Here is a 27,513-nt window from a genome sequence, read left to right on the forward strand (position 1 = left end):
GCCATCCCGGGACGGTCGGGAACTCCACAGTTTGTTCTTCTGGTTTCTTAGTCTTTTTCCAAAACATTGTTCTGTATCAAAATCTCTCCTCAATTGCGATTGACCCTGCTCGCAGCGCCAAATGTTCTAAAAAAAATTCTCAAGGTCAGGTTCGTAGGAGAGTAGTCTGACACAGAACAAACGACCAAGAGGCGAGTCTGCTAGAATATGAGCATTTTATTCCCCGCAGCGTCGCCACAACCAGGTCTCTCAAACTTACAACGGGTCTGGCTTATACTCACTCTACATGTTACCGGAACTGGGAGCCGTCAGTTCTCGTAGAGCGGTTGCCAACAACCCACGCTCGGCGGTTAAACGTAACCCCGGAGCAGACTCACCGAACTGGAGACTTTTCCAGCTGATATACTCTTTTCCAGATATAAACATTCATGTGAACAGCAGAGCAAGGCTAAAAAACACATTCCATTCTGGTTACATACAGATAAGAAGATTCACACGGGGAGGTGTGTAATAAGATTCACACGGGACTAAGCAACACCTCCATTCCGGTTAGATTCACACATGTATTGGGACATAATTTTTAACCGTTTCACCACAGGGTGGCACGGTGGTTCAGTGGTTATCACTGCTGCCTCACAGCCCCAGGGACCTGGGTTCAATTCCCACCTTGGGCAATTGGCTGTGTGGAGTTTGCATATTCTCCCCGTATTTGTGTGGGTTTCCTCTGGGTGCTCCAGTTTCCTCCCACAATCCAAAGATGTGCAGGTCAGTGAATTAGCTGTGCTAAATTGTCCTGCAGTGTTCAGAGTAAACATAGGGGAATTGGTCTGAGTGGGTTACTCTTCAGAGGGTTGGTGTGCACTTATTGGGCCAAAGGGCCTGTTTCCGTACTGTAGGTTATGTAATCATTACTCTTGATCATGTGTTGGCCTACCAGCAATATGTTCAGATTACCTAAACCAAGATTAAGACAAGAATGAATTTGTATGGAACCTGCTTCAGTCACTCTGGTCTGTCCAGCAACAGAGTACTACTCAATCTGGCTTGGGTGTTCAGGATATCTGAAATCCTGTGCCTACTGGAACATATTACATGCCCTATAAACAGACGTCCTTGTTGATTGCAAACACCACTTACAACCTAGTAACTGACCATGTGGTGAAGTTCCACAGAAGATTGAGTTGACCATTGACCGTTTGAGGACAGACCACGGAAGAATTGTCCACTGGCTCCTAAAGTGAAGTATGAAGAACAGCCGGATTTATGACTAGATCCATTAAATTTAGGCCATCACCCATACACTGAACTTCTGGCTTGGGATAATGGTTCTAGGTGGCATTAAAGTCACATATGCTGCATCAGCTGAAGCTATTGAATGGATGGGCAACCTTGTCATCAAATGACAAACATTTCCCAGCCACATAAATAAAACGAAGTAAATTTTCAGTAAATGATTTGTAACAATTGTGCATTATTGCTTTCATTGTTAAATCGGGAAGTTTACAAACAACAAATTATAGAACCTTAAAATGGGAGATTTACTGCCTCCTGTTAAGTTAAATAATGTATTTTTGTTTTGCTTCAGGTTTATAGAGCAGAAAATATGTAGATATGGTGCTCAATGTACATCTGCACACTCGCAGAAAGAGTTGACAGAATGGCAGAAACGCTACTCTTCACGGCTGATGCGCTTGAAACAGCAGAAAGAAAATAAACAATCTATTGGGAATTATATGGAAACGCTAATTGAAAAATGGATGAATTCTTTATCTCCAGAAAAAGTGGTATGTAAATCATTTAATTTGGCACGTTAATTAAGAGAGAAGAAACTTGCATTATATGTCTTTCACATTTTCAATTGTCCAGCCGTTAGTTAATGCATAGCTAATTTATAACTTTTCGGTATAGTCAGTCGCTGTTGATTTGGAGCTAACCTGAAAGTTAGTGCAGAGCAGTCTGTGCCAAACTTCATTGTGATAGATTGCCAGTAAATCTGTTTTGGTGATGAGAGTTGTGTTAAGGACCAGACCAAACACCCTCAAAAAGTATGAAGGAGATAGTCTAGACTCTAACTTTTACCTTTTTTTAAAGGCAAGTGTAAGATGCTGTTTTCCAGATGTGATTCGATTGGTCAAACTACCAGGCTTCATGCAAAGCATTCTTTATTCTTATACCACAGTTAAAATACAAACAAAAGAAGAATTAGCATAACTATAACTCTGTTGAAATACAAAGCAAAATAATATGTTATTTAACTGCTACTTATCAACTGTTCCAATATATCAGCTTTCCATTAGCACAGCCTTTGCAAAGGCAAATTCAGCAAAACAGATTTCCCTTATTTGCTATCACCTCCATACCACTGGCAGAATTAATCCAGCAGCAGAGAGCATTAAAGCTTTTGTGACAGCAGAGAGTGAGAGAACACTGTATCCAGCAGCTTCAACTCCAAAACTTCAACTTCAACAACTGAAAGAAAAGCTAAAACCCTGGGTCTGTGTGGGCCTGACTCCGCCCACTCAGGCTTATTTTGTCTACTTAAAAAGAAACCAAAGCTATTTACTTTCCATGAAGCAGATACCACAGCACAAGGTTTACAACACACCTTTAAGAGAACCAGGACAAAACAAATCAGTCTTAAAAGTACAGATTGTCACAGTTGAGAGATCAGTGTTGTTCTGAGGATCCTAAAGTTGTGTCACACTCCACATTTTAATTATCTGTTGGTGCACTGTGAATATTTGCTTTGAATGCACATTTGCTTGAAGAACTCAAGGCTGAATGTATCCAATTGTACCCAATCATGTGTTGATAATTTTGGACAAAGGGAAGCTGAATTTGCAACATAACAAATTCCACAAAAGCAATGTTTTGGATAGATAATTGTGGATTGGTAGACAACGATGAGAGAAATTGAAGTAATATTATATTCATTCAACCTTTAGAGAGGGGAAAAAAAACCCTACTAATTGAAGTTCATTTGATTTGTGGTCACTATTTCCCTTAAACATATTGATTTGCTAGGGTGGATTTGTTTTGTGTTTTTCAAGCTTAGCGAGTCTGTGGATGGAGTAACAGTGGAACATAGCCCAGAATTGTCAATAACGGTGACAACCAAGAAATCTAGTCAAGCATGGACCTTTGTACTCCATTGTAAGGTAAGTATTGTAGATTCCTTTTGAAGTTTGTTGATATAATATAATACTTGGAAGCCTTTAATGTATTACACTCTCAAATCTAACCTCAGCAAATACTGAATCTATCATTTCATGCATTTGTACCAAGAATTTCCAGTGAGAAAGGGGAGTAACAGCAATGTTAGATCTCATGCACACTTGCACAAGTGCACCCAAAAACAAAGTAGTTGAGGGTTTGGAAGTCTTGAGTTATATTGGTATCATGGGTAACTCCATGTGTCATTTAAATCTCTGTATTTTGGAGTTGTCATACTTTAAATTTGTCAGTATTTAGTTTGTCAAGAAATACATAAATATCTGTGAATTATAATTTTTATTCAAGCCTGCCCTATATTAGGTTGCAAAAACTTCCTGTGAGTGGTTCATTTTACTTGGTGTATGTCCAATTGAAGCATGAGCCCTCTCTGTAATTCAAAGTGTCCAACTTCTAAACTAGCCCAGAAATCTATTCCTCAAACTAATCCATGAAAGTTAGAATTTCTAAAAATTGATGGATACTTAAACTAGATTAATGGGATCACTGCTAGTTTTACTTATAATGAAATGTGCAGATTATTTTCATTAGTGCATTACAAAAAAAAGTTAAACTGGTTGGACCAGCAGCCATGTAAAGTCTTGCATGTAATTTGAAGAAATGTGGCTCGTATTAACGTCAGACAGCAATACACATAGAAGGCAAACTGTTAAATTAGTTTGCAGTGTTTGATCAAGTAACTGGTATTATGCTGGTGGTTTTCTGCGTACAGTAATGACTGCCAATGAATTGGTTTTATATGACGATGAGATCATTCTAAAGTACAGTGTAAGTCAAGGGGTTCTGTGGCATGGTGTAATGTCACTAGACTAATAATTCAAATCACGAGGCTAACGTATATGGATCTATTAGTAACAAGTCGACTTATCGAAAAGACACGGAGGTGGGCAGAGGGTGCGGGGTTGCCTTGTTAGTTAAGAACAAAATTAAATCTATGGTGCTGAATGACATAGCTTCGGATGATGTGGAGTCTGTGTGGGTGGAATTGAGGAACCACAAAGGCAAAAAAACCAGAGTGGGAGTTATGTACAGACCTCCTAACAGTGGTCAGGACCAGGGGCGCAACATGTACCAGGAAATAGAGAAGGCATGTCAGAAAGGCAAGGTCACAGTGATCATGGGAGACTTCAATATGCAAATGGACCGGGGAGATAATGTTGCCAGTGGATCCAAAGAAAGGGAATGCTTACAGGATGGCCTTTTGGAACAGCTTGTCATGGAGCCCACAAGGGAGCAGGCTATTCTGGACCTAGTGCTATGTAATGAACCAGACTTTATAAAAAATCTTAAAGTAAGGGAACACTTAGGAAGCAGCGATCATAACATGGTAGAGTTCAGTCTGCAGTTTGAAAGAGAGAAGGCAAAATCGGATGTAATGGTGTTCCAGTTAAATAAAGGTAATTATGAGGGCATGAGAGAGGAACTGACGAAAATAGACTGGAAGCAGAGCCTAGCAGGGAAGACAGTAGAGCAAAAAATGGCAAGAGTTTGTGGGTAAAATTGAGGACACTGTACAGAGGTTCATCCCCAAGAAGAGAAAGATTATCCGGGGAGGGATAAGACAGCCATGGCTGACAAAGGAAGTCAGGAAATGTATTAAAGAAAAAGAGAGAGCCTATAAAGTGGCCAAGAGCACTGGGAAATCTGAAGATTGGGAAGGCTACAAAAACAAACCGAGGATAACAAAGAGAGAAATAAGGAAGGAGAGGATCAACTATGAAGGTAGGCTAGCCAGTAATATTAGAAATGATAGTAAAAGTTTCTTTCAATACATAAGAAACAAACGACAGGCAAGAGTAGACATTGGGCCACTTCAAACTGATGCTGGAAGCCTAGTGATGGGAGATAAGGAAATAGCAGGAGAACTTAATAAGTACTTTGCGTCAGTCTTCACAGTGGAAGACATGAGTAATATCCCAACAATTAAAGGGAGTCAGGGGGCTGAGTTGAGTATTACAAAAGAGAAAGTGCTAGAAAAGCTAAAAGGTCTTAAAATTGATAAATCTCCTGATGGGTTACATCCTAGAGTTCTGAGGGAGGTGGCTGAGGAAGTAGCGGAGGCGTTGGTTGAGATCTTTCAAAAGTCACTGGAGTCAGGGAAAGTCCCGGATGATTGGAAGATCGCTGTTGTAACCCCCTTGTTCAAGAAAGGATCAAGGCAAAAGATGGAAAATTATAGGCCAATTAGCCTAACCTCGGTTGTTGGTAAAATTCTAGAATCCATCATTAAGGATGAGGTTTCTAAATTCTTGGAAGAGCAGGGCCGGATTAGAACAAGTCAACATGGATTTAGTAAGGGGAGGTCGTGCCTGACAAACCTGTTGGAATTCTTTGAAGAGGTGACAAGTAGGTTAGACCAGGGAAACCCTGTGGATGTGGTCTACCTAGACTTCCAAAAGGCCTTTGATAATGTGCCACACGGGAGGTTGCTGAGCAAGGTGAGGGCCCATGGTGTTCGAGGTGAGCTACTGGTATGGATTGAGGATTGGCTGTCTGACAGAAGGCAGAGAGTTGGGATAAAAGGTTCTTTTTCGGAATGGCAGCCGGTGACAAGTGGTGTCCCGCAGGGTTCAGTGTTGGGGCCGCAGCTGTTCACATTATATATTAATGATCTGGATGAAGCGACTGGGGGCATTCTAGCGAAGTTTGCCGATGATACAAAGTTAGGTGGACAGGCAGGTAGTACTGAGGAAGTGGGGAGGCTGCAGAAGGATCTAGACAGTTTGGAGGAGTGGTCCAGGAAATGGCTGATGGAATTCAATGTGAGCCAATGCGAGGTCTTGCACTTTGGAAAAAAGAATAGAAGCATGGATTACTTTCTAAACGGGGAGAAAATTCGTAAAGCCAAAGTACAGAGGGATCTGGGAGTGCTAGTTGAGGATTCTCTAAAGGCAAACATGCAGGTTGAGTCCATGATTAAGAAAGCGAATGCAATGTTGTCAATTATCTCAAGAGGGTTGGAATATAAAAGCACTGTTGTGCTACTGAGACTTTATAAAGCTCTGGTTCGGCCCCATTTGGACTACTGTGTCCAGTTTTGGTCCCCACACCTCAGGAAGGACATACTGGCACTGGAGCATGTCCAGCGGAGATTCACACAGATGATCCCTGGAATGGTAGGTCTAACATATGAGGAACGGCTGAGGATCCTGGGATTGTATTCATTGGAGTTTAGAAGATTAAGGAGAGATCTAATAGAAACTTACAAGATAATACATGGCTTGGAGAGGGTGGACGCTAGGAAATTATTTCCGTTAGGCGAGGAGATTAGGACCCGTGGACACAGCCTTAGAATTAGAGGGGGTAAATTCAGATCATAAATGCGGAGACATTTCTTCAGCCAGAGAGTGTTGGGCCTGTGGAATTCATTGCCACAGAGTGCAGTGGAGGCTGGGACGCTAAATGTCTTCAAGGCAGAAATTGATAAATTCTTGATGTCACAAGGGATTAAGGGCTACGGAGAGAATGCGGGTAGGTGGAGTTGAAATGTCCATCAGCCATGATTGAATGGCGGAGTGGACTCGATGGGCCGAATGGCCTTACTTCCGCTCCTATGTCTTATGGTCTTAAGTCTGACTCCTGACGTGATGGCAGAGGTTAGGCTGCTAAAGCAGCTGGAGATGTCTGGGCTAATAACAGTTCCTGAGGAAATCAAGAACTCAATTACGAGAAAGAACGGTCATTAGCTGATCTTAGGTTACAAGATATAAGACCAGAATTAGGCCATTTGGCCCATCAGTTCTGCTCTGCCATTCAGTTATGGGCAAATATGTTTCTCAACCCCATTCATCTGCTTTCTCATTGTAACCTTTGATCTACTTACTAATCAAGAACCAATCAATCTGTCTTAAAGGCAGTCAATGTCTTGAACTCCACATCCTTCTGTGGAAATTAGTCCCACTGATTCACTACCTTCTGACTGAAGAAATTTCTCCTCATCTCCCTTTCCTGTCTGCTTTTATATCCCTAAGTATTCTGAGAGACCAAATAAGATCTATCATCCCACCCTTATAGGTATTCAGCAATGGCACGACCACCACCATTTGGGGTAGGGTGTTCCAATGGTTCTTGCAACCCGTTTGAGTGAATTAACTTCTTCTCTTAGTATAACTTATAATATTTTGTGACCCCACCTTTTATTTTTGTTGGTCAAGAAAATGTATCTTGGCATCTACCCAATCTAATTCCTGCAGACTGATTCTGTGTATTTGGGTGTCCAGAAATGGAACTAGCGAATCCAGTTAAAAAGTGAGATCCCATTGCTGTCATAATGTATGCTGTCATTAGTTTGGAAGCACTGAGAAAGAAGTTACAGGCATTTTCAAGGAGAAAGAACAGGTGATCAATTCAGGTGATATATATATATAATGCTGCTTTTGGAATTAATGTTGGGTTAATTTTTTTTCTCTCCTCAGCCTGCACGTTTGCTGTATCGAATAGCTTTGCTCTACGATGCTCATCGTCCTCATTTTTCTATTATGACTGTTTCTGTTGGTGATCTCAACACCCAGGTGGTACAAGATGTACCTGAGAACTGTCAGGAGTGGCTTGGAGGAGGGAAGATGACTCAGAATGGAATGGACCATTGTATCTATAGAGTCAGTGTACAATTCAATACAGAAATATTTGGAACTTTTCGTCAAACTGTAGTTTTTGACTTTGGATCTGAGCCAGTCCTGATGCAAAGGATTATGGTGGATGCTGCTTCAATAGAAGGTCTGTATTAGATCATTTTTGCTGTGTGCATAGAAAGCTTGCTGTTTGCTTTCAGTATTGGAAATGCCAAGACGTATTGAAGAATCTAAAGGGCCCAGAAATCTCCTTTGACCGTTTTATTTGTGCCATGGTGAAGGAGGTCTGCTAAGAAAGTTAATTAAAGACAAAAAAGGATGTCAGTAGTTAATAGACAAACAGACATGAGAGAAAAATTGGTGATTAACAATTCTAACAATTTCCCCTTCAGAAGATATAATTGTGAAAGTTTTGGAGTAGGGCAATAGATAGAAATTCGCGCCCAAATGATCAGAAGTGAAATTAGGCGGCACTCATACATACCAAGGATGTTCAAAATTTGGAACACTCTTGTGCAAATGGCAATTGATGCTAGATCAACTGTTAATTTTAAATTGAGATTTAAACAATATTTATTGTTTAATAAATGAATGGCAAATCTCATTGAAAGCTGAAATTATCTACTCCTGTTCCTATGTTCCAAAGTTAAATAATAGTCCCTTGTAAGTAGCTGTGGCTTTTCACTCTATAAAAAATATAAATATGTTGCAGGTGGTTTGAATGTTTGATGGATCCCACTTATATGATTGCTGTATGCCCCTTGAGCCTGCTTCACCATTCATTCAGTTGATGGCTAAACATCAACATCCACTTTCCTTATCCTGTTATTCCTGTAGTGCCCAAGAATCCAACGCTCTTAGTCTTGGATATGATTTCATTTGTTCATGTATTAACTGTCAATGCACGTAGAGAATGAAGGGGACTCTAAAGATTCTTGGGGTGTGACATTAACTATCTCAAGAAACCAGAGATATTAATTTCCTCTACTGTCTGATTTCTATCCTTCAGACATTGTACTATCATGCTACCATATCAACAGCTTGTATCTCTCAAGTACTTTGGATGAAATAAACATCCAAATGTACTTAATAGAAGTGGCAAGGTGACCAAAACTCTGATTTTAAAAAGTGATAAAATTTGAAAGATGGAAAGAAATTAGAAGAAATATTGCAGTTTAAGTCACTGTTATTTTATGCATCGATGAGAAAAGTGAGACACTTTTTTTGTTGTAGTTTGAGATTTTTGGCCATCTTAGCATGGGAATTACTACTTGTGAATTTATATTACAACTATTACTAACAAGTAATTGAGGGTTTAAATAATGTGACAAAGACATATTGGAGCCCCTAAGCTTAAAATTAGGACACATGTTAATAAAAATCATTGAAAGTTCATCAGCTAACCATTGACAAGACATCCTAAAGTATCAATGGTATACTGTAAATATCTGAAAAGCTTGGAGAGGCTGAATTAATTCGTGCATCAGTCTAGTCTGATTGCATGGAGCCGATGCTTTAATGTTGTAGCAGTTGACTTTGTCAGTAGAGCTCCAATTAACACGATGACCAGGACAAAGTTGGAAATGAACAACTAACTTCCAGATCACCAGGAGGAAAGGATAGCAAGGTTATCAATTCTTAGTGGAATGAGGAACATGGTCCATAGGTTGTTAGTCTATTTGTTTATTCCCCTTGGTCAATTCAGAGAAGGATTCAGCAAAGTCACTGTTTCATCCACTCACAGGGACAGTGTACCAGCGATTAATGCTGGAAATAATGCAGAGTTAAGTTGAAATGGAATTAAAATTACTACAGATCTTTCCAATTCATTCCCTTAAACAGTTGCAGAATAAACCAATTTGTGACTTGAATTTTAGCCTTAATACATCAAAATGTAAATAAATCTACCTTTTGAAAATTCAAGAAAGATTTAAATTTATATATTGCCTTTCTCAGCCTAAGAAGTACTTTTGAAATTGGTTGTTGTTGTAATATAGCACACCCAGCAACCGATTAGTTCACTGCAACCCCCCCCAAACAGTGGTGCAATGATGTGATAATTGAACAGGTAGGAACATCCGCAAATTTCCAGTAGTTGCTACATTTAACCTAGGGAACAATACATCCATTTGGTAAGTTAATGTTTAATATTAGGCAATCATTAAAGAAAGAGGCCAGTGACTTTGAGCTGGGAAGAATATCTAGGACTGACTGTAACTTGTAACAGCTTTATATTCCTTGTTCATCTCTTTTATTTAGATGCTCAGTGTTTTAGAGACTGAATCCAGGCTTTATGGAGTGTGGATTCACTACTTTATAGAAAAAGTAAAATCATTTGATCTCTAGTCATCTGTCTGACAGTTGGTGTACTGCATAATGGTTTTCTGTTACAATCCCTGGGTGTCCTAATCATTTACTATTTTAATATAGGCTAGCGAAAGCAACATGGTATCTGGAGCAGAGGCAAAGTGGGGTCCACTTACTAGATCAATCTGTGATGTTGATTTTGAGAAAATATGAAGTACAAAAATCTTTTGATATTAGCCTTATATAAACTCTATGACTGAGCATCTTCTAAGGTAGAGAAGCCCAAATTTCACTCCTAACTGACTGAAACCATGTTCTGGATTCATCAGCTCATTGAAGGTAGCTTCTCAGCATGTACCTTTCATTGAACCTTTACTGTTGTCACTGGGAGAAGAAGCCGTGAAGTTACATAATTGCTGTTTCTTTGATTCAAAATTGATACTGTGGAGCTTGATGACCTGTTTCACCTTATCTAAAGCAACAGAACTGCAGAGCCATAGTCTGTATTGTAGAACCACAGTCTTTTTTTAGCAAGGTAAATTTGGACCCAATCTCCAGAGATATTTCTAACAGCTCGTGGTGTGGAAGCAGACAGTATTGGTTCATTAAAATGCAAATTAGATTCCTTTCACATAATAAAACTTTCTGACAGTGCTCGAGTAATTTTAGGCAGTAAAAAACAACTAACTTGGTTTGAATATTTCAACTGCATGTCTGATTCCCAATTTTTTATCACTGGGGTTTTGTAAGCCATATATCTGGGTCTGTTGTAGACCAATTAATAGAGGTTGATTGCTGCGATTGAGTAAACATCTCCATTATCATTATGTCAAGCCAACTACCAGGCTGCTGATAGATGGAAGTGATGGACATTGGTCCTTTCTCACAAAGCAGTTCCAGTGTTCCGAAAAGAGAAGTGAGTGAGCCATAGTTTTTTACAGCATTGCAAAAGGCTCTTTGGCCCAAAGCGTGGCCATGCCAGCCATCAAGCATCTATCTATTCCAATCCCATTTTTCAACAATTGGCCTGTAGCTTTGTATGATATGACATTTCAGGTGTTCATCTAAATACGATTTAAATGTCTTGATGCTTCCTGCCTCTACCATTCCTTTAGGAAATAAGTTTTAGATGCCCGCCATCCTCCAAATGTAAAAATGTTTCCTTAAATCTGCTCTCACCCTTATGCTTCTTAGCTTAAAACTGTGCCCTCTGGTTATTGACTTCTGTTCAAAGGAGAAGTGTTTTTCCTTATCCACCTCAATCAGATTGTCCCTCACCCTTCTCTGCTGCAAGGAAAACAACCCAAGCTTAGGTCGTCTATCTTCATAGCTGAACCACTTCAACCGAGGCAATATTCTGATGAATCTCCTCTGCAATCACATCCTTCCTATACTGTGGCAACCAGAACAGTAGACAGTACTCCAGCTGTAGCCTAATTAACATTGTATCCAGCTCCAACACAACCTCTTTGCTCTTGTATTCAAGCTTTGACTAGTAAAGGCAAGTAACCCATATGTCATAAAATCATCAAACCTTACCCTGCAAGTTGAGGCTATTTGAACTATCGCATCTCCACTGACCCACTGAAACACATCCCACCCAGACCACCCTATCCCCACAAGTCTGCATTTGCCATGGTTAATCCAAATAACACACATTCTTGGACAGTATGTGGTAATTTATCATGGCCAATCCACCTAAACTGCACTACTTTGGACTGTGGTAGGGAACCGGAGCACTTGGCAGAAACCTATGCAGGCATGTGTAGAGAGTATAAGCTGCACTGTGTCACTGTGCTGCCTATCTTAACTGCCTTTATCTGTCTGTCCGACTGCCTTCAGGCATCTATAGATATGCACATCAAAGTCACTCAGGACATGAAGTAAACATTGACCATTCAATGTTTACTCCCTTGCCATGAAACTACAATAAAGATGCCTTGTAATGTAAACCTGATTGAATATAATTGCTTGTCACTAATTCTTTGCCGGTTTAACTTGGTATTACTGAGCTTACTCCCAGTTGCTGAAGAGCAGACAGGTAGCTGGCTCTGTGCTGACTGAATCTAGCTGGAAGTCAACACCTACTGCTCTGGTTTAATCTGTGTGCTTCTTTAGTTTCTATTAATTTAACTTCTCATGTTCCCAGAGGCTAAGAAGATGATACAGAGATGTAGAAACAATTTTTTAGTTAAAGCAAATACTGATTATAAATTTAATTTACAGATTTAGAACACCTGATGCAAGCAAGGCAGCAACTTCTCACCACAGCTAAACGATGGGATTCCACTTGTAAAACAATTGTAGAGTTTGAGCCAAATGAAACTACTGACTTGGAGAAAAGTCTCTTGACCCGGTACCAGATTCCGTTGTCTGCAGACCAGCTCTTCACACAATCTGTGCTTGACAAATCATTGACCAAATCTAATTATCAGTCTCGATTACATGATTTACTGTACATTGAGGAAATAGCACAGTATAAAGAAGTCAGCAAGTGAGTACAATGTAGCAGATAACATTTAATTGTTTCACAGTGTTAATCTTTTTTTGTCTCTATAGATGTATTGCAAATGACTTGCTTTTGCTAAGCGGATCCTGTATACAGGGCGAAAGGATTTAAACCTTAACTCCTGTTATGCTGCAGAATCAAATTATTGCCAATTGTTTTATTTCTGGGCATTTATATTTCAGCCTTTGAAGTAACTTTTGCAGTGGTGTTTTCTCATTTTCCCTAACTTTACAATTAATTCAGAACTGTTCCACAGTTTATTTCAAAAATGCTGATTTGACACTGATGCTCAGTGGCTCCTGCTCAGGGATGTTTCAGTTATTGAAGAGGATCTTGATTTTTTTAATTTCTTTTTGGAACTTAGCTGTTCACCGTAGTGATGGTCTGCTGAAATATTATTAAAGCATTGACCTATGCAAAAATTTATCAAACAAGAATTACTGCATTTAAAAGACATCTGGATGGGTACGTGAATAGGAAGGATTTAAAGGGTTATGGGCCAAATGCTGGCAAATGGGACTAGATCAGTTCAGGATGTCTGGTCAGCGCAGGTGATTTGGACTGAAGGGTCTGTTTCGATGCTATCTAACTCTATGCTTAGCTTTTAATTTTTTTTCCTCAGCATCTCCCCGATGCTTGATGATTTGCACCAGGTGTGTTGTGAACAAGAGAGACTAGAAAGACCCAGATTTAGTTTGATTTTTGATGACCTGTTATTTTTGTCAGGGTGACAATAATAGTGGTGCAATTGACTTCAGTACTTGCTTCTGGGAAGGGGTTGGTAGGAGTGTGATTGACACAGTTCCTTAACTCCCTTTTTTGTTTTGAAGATTTCGTACTCATATACTCGAATATAAGTTGACAACTCTTTTATTGTCAACATTGGAAGCCATACAAAGATCTTTGCAATTGACGTTTGAGTTCATCAAAGCCATCAGTACAAATGTTTTGAACTGTTTCTTGAATCACCAGTTACTATTTTTCATCTGTTCACATGCCTTCAGAGTTTGGTTAAAACGGTTTTTCTTTATTATGTAACAGCAATTCTTCCACCAGATGGAGCACTTATGACACATAAGATCTGTCATCCAAGAGTTAGGCACGGTGACAGTGCATCTATCCCATATCTCCTATGAATTACATTTTTTGGGTATTAGGGCCAGCCTTCATTTCGAGGGAACCCCTGGGTTGACAGTCAGAACAGCTGCAGTGATCGTTTAAATTAGGATTGTTTCACTTGCACTTTCACTTGTAGAAAAGTTGTATTTAGCTGTAGGAATAGAATAACTGATTCACCCTTTATAATTCAAATATAATGTAAATTGCTTTTACTTGCATTTTTTCAATTAACATAATTAACATAACTGCAAAGATGTGATAGCCACTTATTTTATTTTAAAACTCGAGCTTGTTTTAATTTGCACTGCAAGAAAAATACACCATCCATATATTGAAAGGCTTGCACTTTGACAGTTCTATTCATTTTAATTCTATTTTCCTGATTTTGATAATGCTTGAAAATAGTTTTCATGAAATTTGCACAAGTCTATATATTTGACTTTATTTAAATTTAGAATATAAATTATTTTTGAAGAGAGCAAATTAACTAGTTTGCTGCTTTCCCTTTTCATGTTGGACAGTATGGCTCTTGTGATCCAGTTGTAGTGTCCCTACCTGTGAGCCAGGATGCATCAGTTCAAGTTTCATCTGCTCCACAGGTGTACCGTAACACGTCGGAGCAGGTTGATTAAAAATATGTATCAATATTTGGTTACTTGATATGTTACATGTTCAGTTACTTGATGACAGACTATGTAAGCTTTAGTAAAGTGCTTCTCTTTTTCCTCTATTTTTCTGCAGGTATTGATTTGCTGGCTAATTATTCCAAGGATATAAAGTCCTCTGGTGCCTCACCCAATAACTATTCATCTGAGTCTCACTGTTAGTAAAATATTTGACCACTTAGGTGTCACAGTTGAGTATTTCTTGCCCCGTACTCAATTTTGATAGTGGTCATTAGGCACAATAACAACAATCTTGACCAACTTTGCTTGCCTTACTCTTTAAGTCCTTTCACCCACTTAAAGCAAGAATGCTGAGACCATCTGTAATTCACATATTACAGCTAAAGTTAAGATCAAATAACTCAGCACAGGCTGTGATATGGACCTGATCTATGTTGCACCACATAGGCCTGCTGCTCATTAACCAGCGCAACTCAGAAATCTGGAAGCTGTGTTTAACGCTGGCTAAAACTGTCTGCCTGAATGAAACAACACATTTTATTTTCCAATATGTTGTGCCAAGGATCCTCCAGGTCTTTTAAGTGCCTTCATTTTGTCTCCATTATATGCTTCTGACCTTGCTGTTTACTGCTATGCATGAGCACTTTAATATTTCACAACAGAAAAGAAGTTTTAGAAAGGGAGAAATGATGTTTCAAGTCGAATATTACTGTTCTTTGGAATTTGAGAAAGTTAGAAAAGTGATGGGTTTTCTGTGAAAAAGAGTAGTGGAAAGAAGTGTGAAAATGAGCAAGTCAGGGGAAAGTTCGAGGGTGAAAGAGATTGGAGGGCACAAGCATTTTGGAACAAAAGGCAAGTTTATGGTCTGAATTGTTGAACATAATGTTAAGTCCAGAAGATTGTAAGAGCTTAAACAGAAAATGAGGTGTTGTTTCTCTAGCTGGCATTAACTTCTCTACAACAGGCATAAGACAGAACTGCGAGATGATGTATTAAAATGGCTAGGGATGGGCAGGTCAGCCAGCGATACCCACATCCTACAAGTGAATGCTTAAAAAAATTGCTCTTGGCCTCTGCAAGGTAAGAGTAGATACCAGGTGACAACAACATTCCCCTTTCTGACAGATTTGATAAATTCATGGTAAGGTCTGAGGGAATGGAGTGCAGCAATGAGTGAATTAAATGAAAACTTTAAACCTTAGCTTTATTTTATATTTTACTTTGGCTAAAAATAACAGAAAACCAATATCTTTGATTAGAGGAGTTAGTATCAGAATACAAAATGTGCATCCATATCTTGTTGCTTCATAGTCACCAAGTATGCATTTTCTTGTAGCATTACTTGATCATCAGCTAATATACATCATTTTGGCTGATAGTAAAGTACAGTAATGATTATGGTTTTGTGCTTTATCTTTGGGATGGGTCTTAAACCATAGTTCCATTTAGAAAAATGGAAAAGATCCTATTGCTGTGTTCAGAAAAGAGCAGAACTCTCCTCATCCTGATCAATAATTTTACTTCAATCATATTCCACCACTATGTAATGAGTCTCTCATTTACTGTGGGACCTTCAGTGCTTTGACTGTTGTATTTGCTTCTGACTTCTCAACAGTGTTTTAGAATGTTCCAAGATTGGAATAAGAGTTCTTTTTAATTGCAAGTTCTATCTGCTTTTCCAGTGGTCATATAAGACCAGATTGCTCATCAAACTCAGCAATGTCATGATGAGAGAGAATAAAATAATATTAGGACATGGCAAATCTAAGAAATTCACCTCCATGAAAAGTAAGAATGCATGTTTTTGATTTGGTTTCACATTGTTTTGCTCTTTTGAAGAACTTGCAACATTGGCATAGGAGAAACATATGACTATTCTGGTCTGTTTTGCTACATTGCTAGATATCAATTTACCAAAACAGTATATGGGAGTCAGTCTGCCTTCAACAACTGTTTGTTTGTGTTTCTTCTGTCAACTAAGATTTCATCCTGGTCTGTCTCTTCCTAACCACTCTGCTTTGTCGGGCAAAACCAGATCTTTATGGTTTAAACTGCTGAACAAGATGTATTTGTCCCACTAGTTTTGTATATCTTAACCAACCTGTTCAGACATATCGTTACACACCTACAGAGCAGGTCGGACTTGAACCTCAGTCTCCTAGCACAAAGTGAGGGACACAGCCACTGCACCACAAGAGTTCCTACCCAAACTTATCCTTTATTTTAGTACAAGAATCACCTGATCATTCCAGGATAGTACTGCAGTGTCAGTCTCATTTCGATGATCATGAAATAGAGTTTGATCCTATGATATTATGAATCTCAGACCTGAGTGGTACCAATTGTGCCATGCTAAATGTTATGCTCAATCCCAACCCTTTCTTTTCTTATATCTAGACCTGTTATCACACAACTGAACAGCTTTCTCTATCACCAAATCATCTGTGACAGTTTTCTCCTATTCACCAATTAACTATCAAAAGGCTTCAGTTCTAACACACCAAGGTTGCATCTGGACTCACTGCACGATTGACCATTAGATACAGGAGCAGAATTAGACCATTCAGCTCCACCATTCAGTTGTGTCTGATTTGTTTCTCAAACCCATTCTCCTGCCTTTTCCCTGTAACCCTTGATCCCTTTACTAATCCAAAACGCATCTATCTCTTTCTTAAAGACATTCCATGACTTGACCTTAACAGTCTTCTGTGGCAATGAGTTCCACAGATTCACTACCCTCTGACTGAAGACATTCCTCCTCGTTCTAAAGGGTTGCCCCTTTACTCAGAGGCTGTCCTCGGTCCTAGTTTCTTCTAGTGGAAACATTTTTTCTATGTCCACTCTATCCAGGCCTCCCCATGTTTTGTAAGTTTCAATGATGTCCCCCTCATCTTTCTAAACTCCATTGAGTACAGATCCAGGGTCCTCAACTGCTCCTCATATGACAAGCCCTTCATCCCTGGGATCATTCTTGTAAGCCTCCCCTCAACTCACAATGCCAACGCATCCTTTCATCGATATTGGGCCCAAAACTGCCCACAATATTTCTTATACATCCTCAGCAGTGCATCTCTGCTCTTGCATTCTAGCCTTGTTGAAATGAATGCTAATATTGCATTTGCCTTTTGAACTGCCTGCCAGCTGAGCCTGCCTGTTAACCTCAAGAGAATCCTGAAATAGGACGCCTTCTTAGTGTAGAAGTTAAGGCTGGACACTTTAAAACAATGTTTAGTCAGTGGTATAGTGGCTCAGTGGTTAGGATTGCTGCCTCTCAGTGCCAGAGTTTGGTTCCAGGCTCAGGCAACTGTCTATGTGGAGTTTGCACATAGAGTCATAGAGATGTATAGCATGGAAACAGACCCTTCGGTCCAACCCGTCTATGCCGACCACATATCCCAACCCAATCTAGTCCCACCTGCCAGCACCCGGCCCATATCCCTCCAAACCCTTTCTATTCATATACCCATCCAAATGCCTCTTAAATGTTGCAATTGTACCAGCCTCCATCACTTCCTCTGGCAGCTCATTCCATACACGTACCACCCTCTGCATGAAAAGGTTGCCCCTTACGTTTCTTTTATATCTTTCCCCTCTCACCCTAAACCTATGCTCTCTAGTTCTGGACTCCCCAATCCCAGGGAAGAGACTTTGTCTATTTATCCTATCCATGCCCCTCATAATTTTGTAAACCTCTATAAGGTCACCCCTCATCCTCCGACGCTCCAGGGAAAACAGCCCCAGCCTGTTTTCTACAGCTCAAATCCTCCAACCCTGGCAACATCCTTGTAAATCTCTTCTGAACCCTTTCAAATTTCACAACATCTTTCCGATGGGAAGGAGACCAGAATTTCACACAATATTCCAACAGTGGCCTAACCAATGTCCTGTACAGCTGCAACATGACCTCCCAACCCCTGTACTCAATACTCTGACCAATAAAGAGAAGCATACCAAACGCCTCCTTCACTATCCTATCTACCTGCGACTCCACTTTCAAGGAGCTATGAACCTGCACTCCAAGGTCTCTTTGTTCAGCAACACTCCCCAGGACCTTACCATTAAGTGTATATATCCTGCTAAGATTTGCTTTCCCAAAATGCAGCACCTTGCATTTATCTGAATTAAACTCCATCTGCCACTTCTCAGACCATTGGCCCATCTGGTCAAGATCCTGTTGTAATCTGAGGTAACCCTCTTTGCTGTCCACTACCCCTCTAATTTTGGTGTCATCTGCAAACTTACTAACTGTATCACTTATGCTCTCATCTCAATTATTTATGTAAATGACAAAAAGTAGAGGACCCAGCACCAATCCTTGTGGCACTCCACAGGTCACAGGCCTCCAGTCTGAAAGACAACCCTCCACCACCACCCTCTTGTCTGCATTGGTTTCCTTCGGGGGCTCTGGTTTCCTCCCACAGTGCAAAGATGTGCAGGTTAGGTGGATTGGCAACATTGTAATTGTCCATAGCGTTCAGGGGTGTGTAGACTAGGTGGACTAGCCATGGTAAATGTTAGGTTACGGGATATGGTAGGGGGCTAGGTCTAGGTGGGATGTTCTTTGGAGTGTAGGTGCAGACACAGTGTGTCAAATGGCTGCCTCCTGCGCTGTAGGGGTTCTATGATTCTTTGTACTTCAGATTTCTGAAACATTTTCCCCCACAGAAAATAATCTGCATCTTTATTCTTCTGGCCAAAGTATATAACCACTCTCACTCCCACGTTATATTCCATTTGCCACTTCTTTGCCCACCCTACTAGCCTGTCCAAGTCCTTCTGCAGCCTCTTGGCTTCCTCCTCACTACATGTGCCTCCTATGCAACACCTGGTCAAAGGACTTGTGGAAATCCAGTTAGATGTCATCCCCTGGCTCTCCTTTGTCTAACTTGCTTCTTACCTCAACGAAAGAGCTCTTGGCAAAGCCATGTTGACTCAGCTCTATTTTACCATGCGCTTCCAAGTACTCCATAATCTCATTCTTAATAATCTTGCTCATGACCAAGGTCACTTTAGAATTCCTAGCCTCTTAACTACTGTGTGAGTAGTCCAGTTCACTGTCTGGCTAATAGAACCATGCAAATGTTGATGGTGAGGGAGTCAGCACTGGTAATGCCACTCAAGAGACGATAGTTGGATTTGTTGCTTGTTCGAGATGGTCATTGCGTGGAAAATGTGTAGTGCAAGTGTTATTTGCCATTTATCTACCAAGCCTGAATGTTGTCCATGAGGAGAAAGTGAGGTCTGCAGATGCTGGAGGTCAGAGCTGAAAATGTGTTGCTGGAAAAGCGCAGCAGGTCAGGCAGTATCCAGGGAACAGGAGAATCGACGTTTCGGGCATAAGCCCTTATTCAGGAATTCCCGAAACGTCGATTCTCCTGTTCCCTGGATGCTGCCTGACCTGCTGCGCTGTTCCAGCAACACATTTTCAGCTCTGAATGTTGTCCATGTCATGCTGTATACAGCCACAAACTGCTTTAGTATCTGAGGATGTTTACAATGCTGAACATTCTCACTTCTAACATTATGATGAAGGGAAGGTCCATGATGAAGCTGCTGGTTTGGCCAAGAATACTACCCAGTGACAGTCCTGCAGTGATGTCCTAGGGCAGAGATGATTGATTTCCAACAACCATATCTTTCTTCCTTTGAACTTTATATCATCCTAATTCACATTGACTCTAGTTTTGCTCAGGCTCCTTGATGCCTCATTCTGTCAAATGCCTTAATGTTAAGGGCAGTTGCTATCACCTTACCTCAAGAATAGGCTCTTTGTCCTTGTTTGAACCAAGTTATAATGACGTCAGGATCTGAGTGACTCTGGTAGATAAGTAATTTGATTGGATTTGTCCTGTTTTTAGGATGTAGGACATACCTGGCAAATTTTTCACCTGTCAGCTGCATAATGTAGCGGGGCGAGAACAGCGTTACTGCCAGAATGCTGTCAGGGCTCATAGCCTTTGCAGTATTGAATGTCTTTAGCCATTTCTTCATATCATATGGAGTGAATTGAATTGGTTGTAGACTGCCATCTGTAATGTTGAGGATATTTGGAAGGATGCTGTAGTAGATCATCCACTTGGCAAATGCTTCGGCCTTCTCCTTTTGCACTGATATGCTGGATTCCCTCATTGTTCAGAATGGAAATATTTGTGGAGAATTCCACCATTCACAGTTGGGTGTGGCAGAACTGCAGAGCTTAGATTTGATCTGTTGGTTGTGGGATCACCTAGTCCTCTCTATTGCATGCTGCTTCTGCTACTTGACATGCAAGCAGCCCTGTGTTGTACCCTCACTAGATTAATACCTCATTGTTAGGTATGCCTGGTGCTGCTGGCATGCCCTCCTGTACTCTTCATTGAACAGGAGTTGATTTCCTGAATTAAAGTTGGTAGAGTGGGGGATGTCATGAGCTTTGATTCTATAGACTATGATTGAGTGCAATTCTACAGTTGATAACCCACAGTTTGTTCATGGTTGCCCAGTCTTGATTCGCCAGATCTGTTTGCATTCTGTGCAGTTTAGCGTGGTAGTGTCACAAAACGTATGGAGGATATGTTCAATGTTAAGGTGGACTTTGCCTCTCCAAGGATTGTGGAGTGGTCACCCCTACCAGCACTGTCATGGATGAGCATATCTGCAGCAGGCAGGTAACGATGAATTAAAGTAGATTTTTTTCCTCTTGTTTGTTCTGTTGTCACCTGCCACATATGCTGTCTAACAGGCATTTCCTATTGGACTTGGCCAGCTGTGTTCCTCAATGCAGCTCACAGTGATGGACTTGGAAATCCTCTATCTGGACTACATTGTTTGCCCTTCTCACTCCTGGTGGTAACTCCACATGGAGAAATATTGATTCATCTGCAGAGAGAGGTGTGGTTGTTGGTAATCAGCTGGAGGCGTCCTTGTCCATATTCGACCTGATGCCATAAGATTTCTTGGGTCGAGAGTCAATGCTGAGAATGCACAGTGCAACTTCTTCGAACTGTGGTGGGTCTGTCCTGATAGGGTATACCCAGTGTTTGTTGTCTTGGGCATTGTCTGTCAGTGTAATTCTGTCAGTATGATTCTCAGGTCATTGCTTATCTAGTCTGTTGGATGGTGCTGCCTATGTTTGCAAGGAGGATTTTGCAGGGTCAACAGGGCTGTGTTTGCAATTATAAATTCTGGGTTAATGCCAGATTGTTCATTCAGTTTAATTCCTCCTTTTTTGACTTTTTAACAGTTTGATCCAAATGAGTGCTAGGTAATTTCAGAAGGCAGTTAAGAATGCAAGATAACAATCAACCACATTGCTGGAGTTGCATGTAGGTCAGTTTAGGTAAAGATGGCAGATTTCCTTTGCAAAGGATATTTGTGAACAAGATAGAGTTTTATGACAATAAGCAGTGGTTCCCATTATGCTAGCTTTTTGTTCTGCATTTTATTGAATTCTAATTTCACCAGCATAGTGGGATTCAAACCCATGCCCTCAGTTAGCCGGCGTTCTGGATTAATAATTGAGTTGAATTACCATCTTCCTATATGATACCTAATGCTCTCCAAATGTTTTTCTGATGCTTCAACTTTTTACTTTCCTGCTAGCATTATAGTGTTGAGGTGAACGAAGAAAGTGGAGCTAGTATTTGTTCCTGTCAGGCCAGAGGATCATGACATTGCATAGAATGCAAGTTTAAATCACAGCTGTGTGCGACGTTTGGCATAAGTTAATCCCCCAAGCATCTTCAAGAAATATTTGGCATGTACTGCCATGCCAGAGCTGCGTTTAGCTTGTAACTTGGCTGAACTGCAAATATCTTGTGTAACATTTCATCAGCTACTGCATAATTTCTTTCATGCAAACCATCACCAAATGAACTTTCTTCATCAATGTACATAAACTATATTTAAGTTCTCACGCATGCCCCTAAACCTATAATTCATAAATTCCCCTTCAATATTTTTGAGATTTTATTGGTGTTCCAAGAGCTTTGCCAACTCAGTGGTCCACCACATTATCCACTTTTGTTTGTTTGGCCATCTTGTTTATTACCAGAGATATGCTGAATCCGGTAGCCATACTTCCAAAATATAACATAAATATTTTGATCATTGTACCCTATGTTTGAGTTCATAGCCACAACCCTATTCCCAGTCTAATGGAACACTTAAATCTGGATGTGATGGTATCATCCAATATTTGAATGTACATCACATTAAAATGTGGGTTCTCAATAAAGATTGATATTCCTTGTCCATAACTCTAACATCCTTGAGCAGTAGCTTAATGTGTTGATGAAGGAGCAAACTGTGTATGCAACTTCCAGATAATTCTCCTTTTGTGAGCTGCACTCCTCTCTCCAGAAGTCAGTCATAATTCTTCTCAGCAAAACAAATGTGGTTTCTTTAAGGGTGCAGTAAATGTTTTCATATCCTAGCTCTTTTTTGCTTTAGTTCTCAAAACATTCTTGGCATTATCAGTATGTGACTCGAAACGACATTGGTGCTGAGGAAATGATTCATTCCTGCTATTCGACATGGGAGGGTTACTTCTTAAAAAGATATTAGTATGTTATCATTCTCAAACCTAAAGTAGTTACTGCTTTCATATTCTTTAACCTTAACATTTATGTGTCTCCTCAAGGGTTTGCTAGTAACAATTTAGCCAATCAGCCCCACATAGTCTTGGAGCTGCAACCACTATCTTATATATTACAATTGAATGCATTAGTGACTAAGACACTCATGGCTTGACTTAAATTTTTAGCAGCCAATAGCTTGCTTTTGTGCCATTGATTCTCATCATACTCAGCATCAAAGCTGTCTGTATTGGCAGTTAATTTAATTATTCAATTCTTGGTTTTTAGACAACTCCTTGTGGAATGGAGTCTAATTATCCTGACACATTTCTAGGGTTCAGCTGCTTTCGACGATCATTCCAATCTAGTATTTTGTCTTGATCCACAAATCTACTAAAAGCATGACCCACCTCAGAACATCTTCTAGCAAAGTGCCTACACTAGCCCCCTGCCAAGGTCTGTATCACTGCAGAGTTTCTAACTGGAGAGATAGCTAGAAATGTTTGTTTCCTCCCCCAAAATTATTTAGAGCACGAGTTGTTTATTCTAAGAGAATATTAACCATCAAATTGAACTCCTGTTAAAAGAAAAAAGCTATGCGCACATGAGATTTGCATATAATGTAATAATCTGACCACAAGCACAAATTGGACATTTCTATATCTTTTTTTCAGTAGTTTGTATAACACATCAAAACCTATGACACATTTTTCTGTGGACTGGTTGACTGTCTCATTAAATTTATCAAATGTCGGCCATGCCTCAAGTTTACATCAAATCACCTTTTTGTAATTCCATTGTTTGTACTATTCAAATTATGAAACCAAAGACTTGTGGGTAATCAGAGGGAGACCGTCTGTAATATGACTTTGCCATTTCGGAAGCAATTCTTTTGCCAGAAAGAAAATTCTTAATTATTTTCATTCCCAAGGAGACTGAAGTTCATGCTCACTACCAAATTATATTGCTAGTCAAATACTTACCGAAGAAGGAAGTACATATTGGTTCATCTTCCACAAATGTTTATTTGTCTTTCACAGTTCAATGCAAACTCCAGTCTGGTTTCTCCTCTTCTTAACCAACTTCCTTTATTTAGCAAACCATCCTTAAATCCTCCAATGAGCATCAGCTTATTTCTGGAGTATGTCCTGGTTCATTTTTAAAGGGTCATTCTTTCATTTACAACAGTGCCTTTGACCTTTTTAAACACAAGATTGCATTTTTGAATTAAAGTGCAACCCAGCATCTACCTCTTAGTTCGTTTGGTTGATTGCATCTAATTCTTTAAAATGATTGATGCTGATTTCCTCAGGTGCACTTAGAGGTTTTCTGGAAACATTTTTCTTGTCTTTGAATTTGTTTTCTAGTATTTTCTCCAGATTCAAAGTGTTGCAGCATTTTACTTTTAAATTGGGAGGAACACCGATCCAGTCAACTTGAATGTATTCTCAGCACAGATTATGTGTCAATTCTCTGTCCACGGTTCACAAACCAACTCATTCAATTTTGCCGTTATGTTTGTAAGGATTCTGAAGTTGAGCAAACTCCCACTGTCTGACAGCTCACTACACAGTTCATTCCTTGATTTGAAGAAAGTGAGCATTTTGAGATGGTGCACCATCATCAGTTGTGAAAGAAACAAGTTTCTTGATTATAATGTTTGTCTCAGGCATGTATTTTTTGTATTTGTTGTAGGTATCCTCACCCCATGTTTTCTCTTTAAGGGCCAAAAGGGTGAGAAGATCCTCTTTAGTTCGAATATCCTTAAAAACCATATGCAAAAAAAAAATCAGCTGGTCTGTGTCAGCCATGTCAATGTATCCATCGAACTATCATGAGAAGCATTCACTGTCCATAAGGTAGTTGCAGAAAGGTCTTTTTGGACAAAGATTCCCCTCATTCTGCTACTATGTAAACACCAAGTGATAAGCGCTGGACTGTTATTATTTTTTCTTTCTTTCTTAACGTCTTTGAATAAAGACTGGGCAGCCAGAGTACTTGCTTCTTGAATAATTTCACTATCTGTGAATGATTTCTTGTGTTTGCCAGAAGTTAGCAAATGTAAAATGATACTTCATTGCAGGCCTTGCCTTTTGCCTGTTTGACTGTTGAGCTTTCAACTTATTAACTTGTTTTGTCTGAAGTTTGCTGCCGGAGGGAAATCTACCTTGAATTCATTGTGCATCGTGTGGTGTCATTTATTCCTTGTCAATATACCTGTGATATAAAAGGCAAATTGTCTTCTCTTTACAGTTGTGAATAGAAATTAATTTTCCATTTCTACGTGGAGGCTGTACATTTTTGTTTTTTTAATCCAATTTAATCGCTCGTGTTTATTGCTTCACCTTTAGTTCGTGATGTCCCTCTGCTACTGATCATGCTGCAGGTAGGCTCTGAATCTGTGCCTCTGAAGCATCAAGAATGTTGCTGGCTGTTTTCAAGTGTGGAAGCACTAGAGGTCATTTCTGGATTTTCAATTTGGCTCCACAGCTCCTGGTGACTTGCATTGCTCTGATGTGTGATGTAGCAGTATTCCCTGTAATTTTTCTTCATCCTGCACGGACCTATTAGATAAGCAGCTGAAGTAGTACCCTGCAGGTCATAGTCATACAGCACCGAAACAGAGCCTTCGATCCAACTAGTCCATACCAACCAAATTTCCCAAACTGATCTAGTTCCACTTGCCTGCATTTGACCCATTTCTTTCAAACTTTTCCTATTCATGTACTTAGGCAGATGCCTTTTAAATGTCATTGTTGTTTAATAAACCCTTGTATAGGTAGATGCTTTAACAATATTTCAGCATTACTTCACTACAGTAAACAGCTAAGTTTCAGTATTTCTTATTCATTTGTTTGCATTGCCACAGCAAAACTTATTTTATAAGCTGGCAAAACCTGTTCAGAGTATTAACTTTTTTCTCTCGCCACATGGCTTCTGGAAGCAGAAGTCAAACAGTGGAGTGATAATCAATGTGCACGTGGTGAGGGAATTGGGAAACTAATGACATCAAATATCAGAGAATAGGGAGAGAATGTGGGCAGTCTCTGAAATCAGTCAGACTCTGCAATTGACCAGTTAATCGTGATACAAATGCTGAAGTCCACGAATAGAAAACATCAGTATTGCACCTAGGGTGTTTGTCACTGAGCCATTCAAATGCTTAGTAAAATGAAACTCCTAAAAAGTGATTTTATGTGATGGCTGTGTCATTTAATGGCAAGTTATACATTAAATGTTTGCTGAGTAAATTTTTTTTTAATGTCCATTAGTGGGTGTGATTCTGATCAGGAATCTTATAATGTTGGCATTGAGTTTGTCGCTGGTTAAATGTATATCTGATGGAAACTGACTTTCTGTATGCAATAGTTTCTTGGCCAAGAACTGAATAAACTTAATTGGTAAAGTTAACTTGACAGCACATTTACTGTCAAGAGTCAAAAACTCAGATGAGATGTTTGTCTTTGAATACATAACTGAAACATTGTCTCTGAACTGATTATCAAAGTTATAAAGCCGTATTTGTTGCTGAAACTTTTCATCTCGCATTTGTACAAACAAGAATGCCAAATTCCAAATGCTGATGACAAATTACTCTACAATAAGAAAGGGTGATAATTGGCTGGTAAGATGACTGTGGCTGAGAAAAGAATAGGTAGTCCAAGCTGTCTGATATTTAGAAAATTTGTAAGACTTGAGCATGATTGACAGCACTTGCTGAATCATTGTGGACTCCTACCTAGCAATAGACATTTGGTTTGAGTTTTACAAACTGCAGGCTAGTTGAGTGTGATCTGCATGCTGCCTGTTACAAAGAACTGAAGGAATATGTTGTTTGTTCAATTGGCTAATCAGATATACGACTGACATACCTAGCAAATCACTGGCATTGCTATTCATTCATACATGGTTTTGTTCAATTGTGTGCTTGGTAGAATGTCTTTTTGTATGGATAACAGCACCCTGTCAGTGGAAAATTTCTGTAGTGTAAATTGTTTCAATTGTTTGAGCTTTGGCTTTCTCAGCTTTTCATTTTGCACTCAAATATTGGATAACAGGTACTGTTAATGTAATTATCAACTGTCAAGGCATTAAAATGTCCATATTTTTTGTTTTAATATTCAACATATGTCACAATATGCATTTGAATCAGTTAATCTATAAAATAACTTGGTTGTGAACTGCTACTGTCTGGAGATGTAATATTTCAATTGCTGGTCTAAAATACTCTGTGGATGACCAGCGAGAACTGGAATCAGTAATATGTTCTGCAAAAGTGGTGTGTGAATAATTATACAGCACGTTGACTGCTTAAAAAACAGATTTTAAATATGTTTTCTGAGTAATAACATGTAAAATGTACATGGATATGATTAAAACTATATGCAAAATGCTTCTAACAATCAATGGTCATGTTAATAGTCACCTCTGATTTTCACCAATTATTTTCAACAAAAGGGATTTTTTAAAAACTCATTTTTGAATACTTTCTAATTCCATGATAATTTTTTTTCAACCATTAAGTGTGCCTCAGAGGTCATATTAATAATATGTTATAGGTCGAGTTTGTTGCATAGTGACAGCAGTTTTCATAT

At 39.5% G+C, this 27,513-nt stretch overlaps 1 protein-coding gene across 6 annotated transcripts in view; it reads left to right on the forward strand.

The window, feature by feature from the left end:
* The window catches only part of helz (helicase with zinc finger), a 276,040-nt gene that overhangs the window by 66,244 nt on the left and 182,283 nt on the right, over positions 1-27,513 (forward strand). For all 6 annotated transcript variants that reach the window (XM_043715064.2, XM_043715069.2, XM_043715066.2 and 3 more), the window contains 4 exons: positions 1,586-1,784; positions 3,051-3,158; positions 7,647-7,947; positions 12,336-12,603. In XM_043715064.2, coding sequence (XP_043570999.2) covers positions 1,586-1,784; positions 3,051-3,158; positions 7,647-7,947; positions 12,336-12,603 — 876 coding nt within the window. The remainder of the gene's footprint in view (positions 1-1,585; positions 1,785-3,050; positions 3,159-7,646; positions 7,948-12,335; positions 12,604-27,513) is intronic.

This window comes from Chiloscyllium plagiosum, unplaced genomic scaffold (assembly GCF_037043375.1).
Source record: "Chiloscyllium plagiosum isolate Xiang-an unplaced genomic scaffold, Cpla_swu_hap1 HiC_scaffold_25, whole genome shotgun sequence".
Lineage (NCBI taxonomy): Eukaryota > Metazoa > Chordata > Chondrichthyes > Orectolobiformes > Hemiscylliidae > Chiloscyllium > Chiloscyllium plagiosum.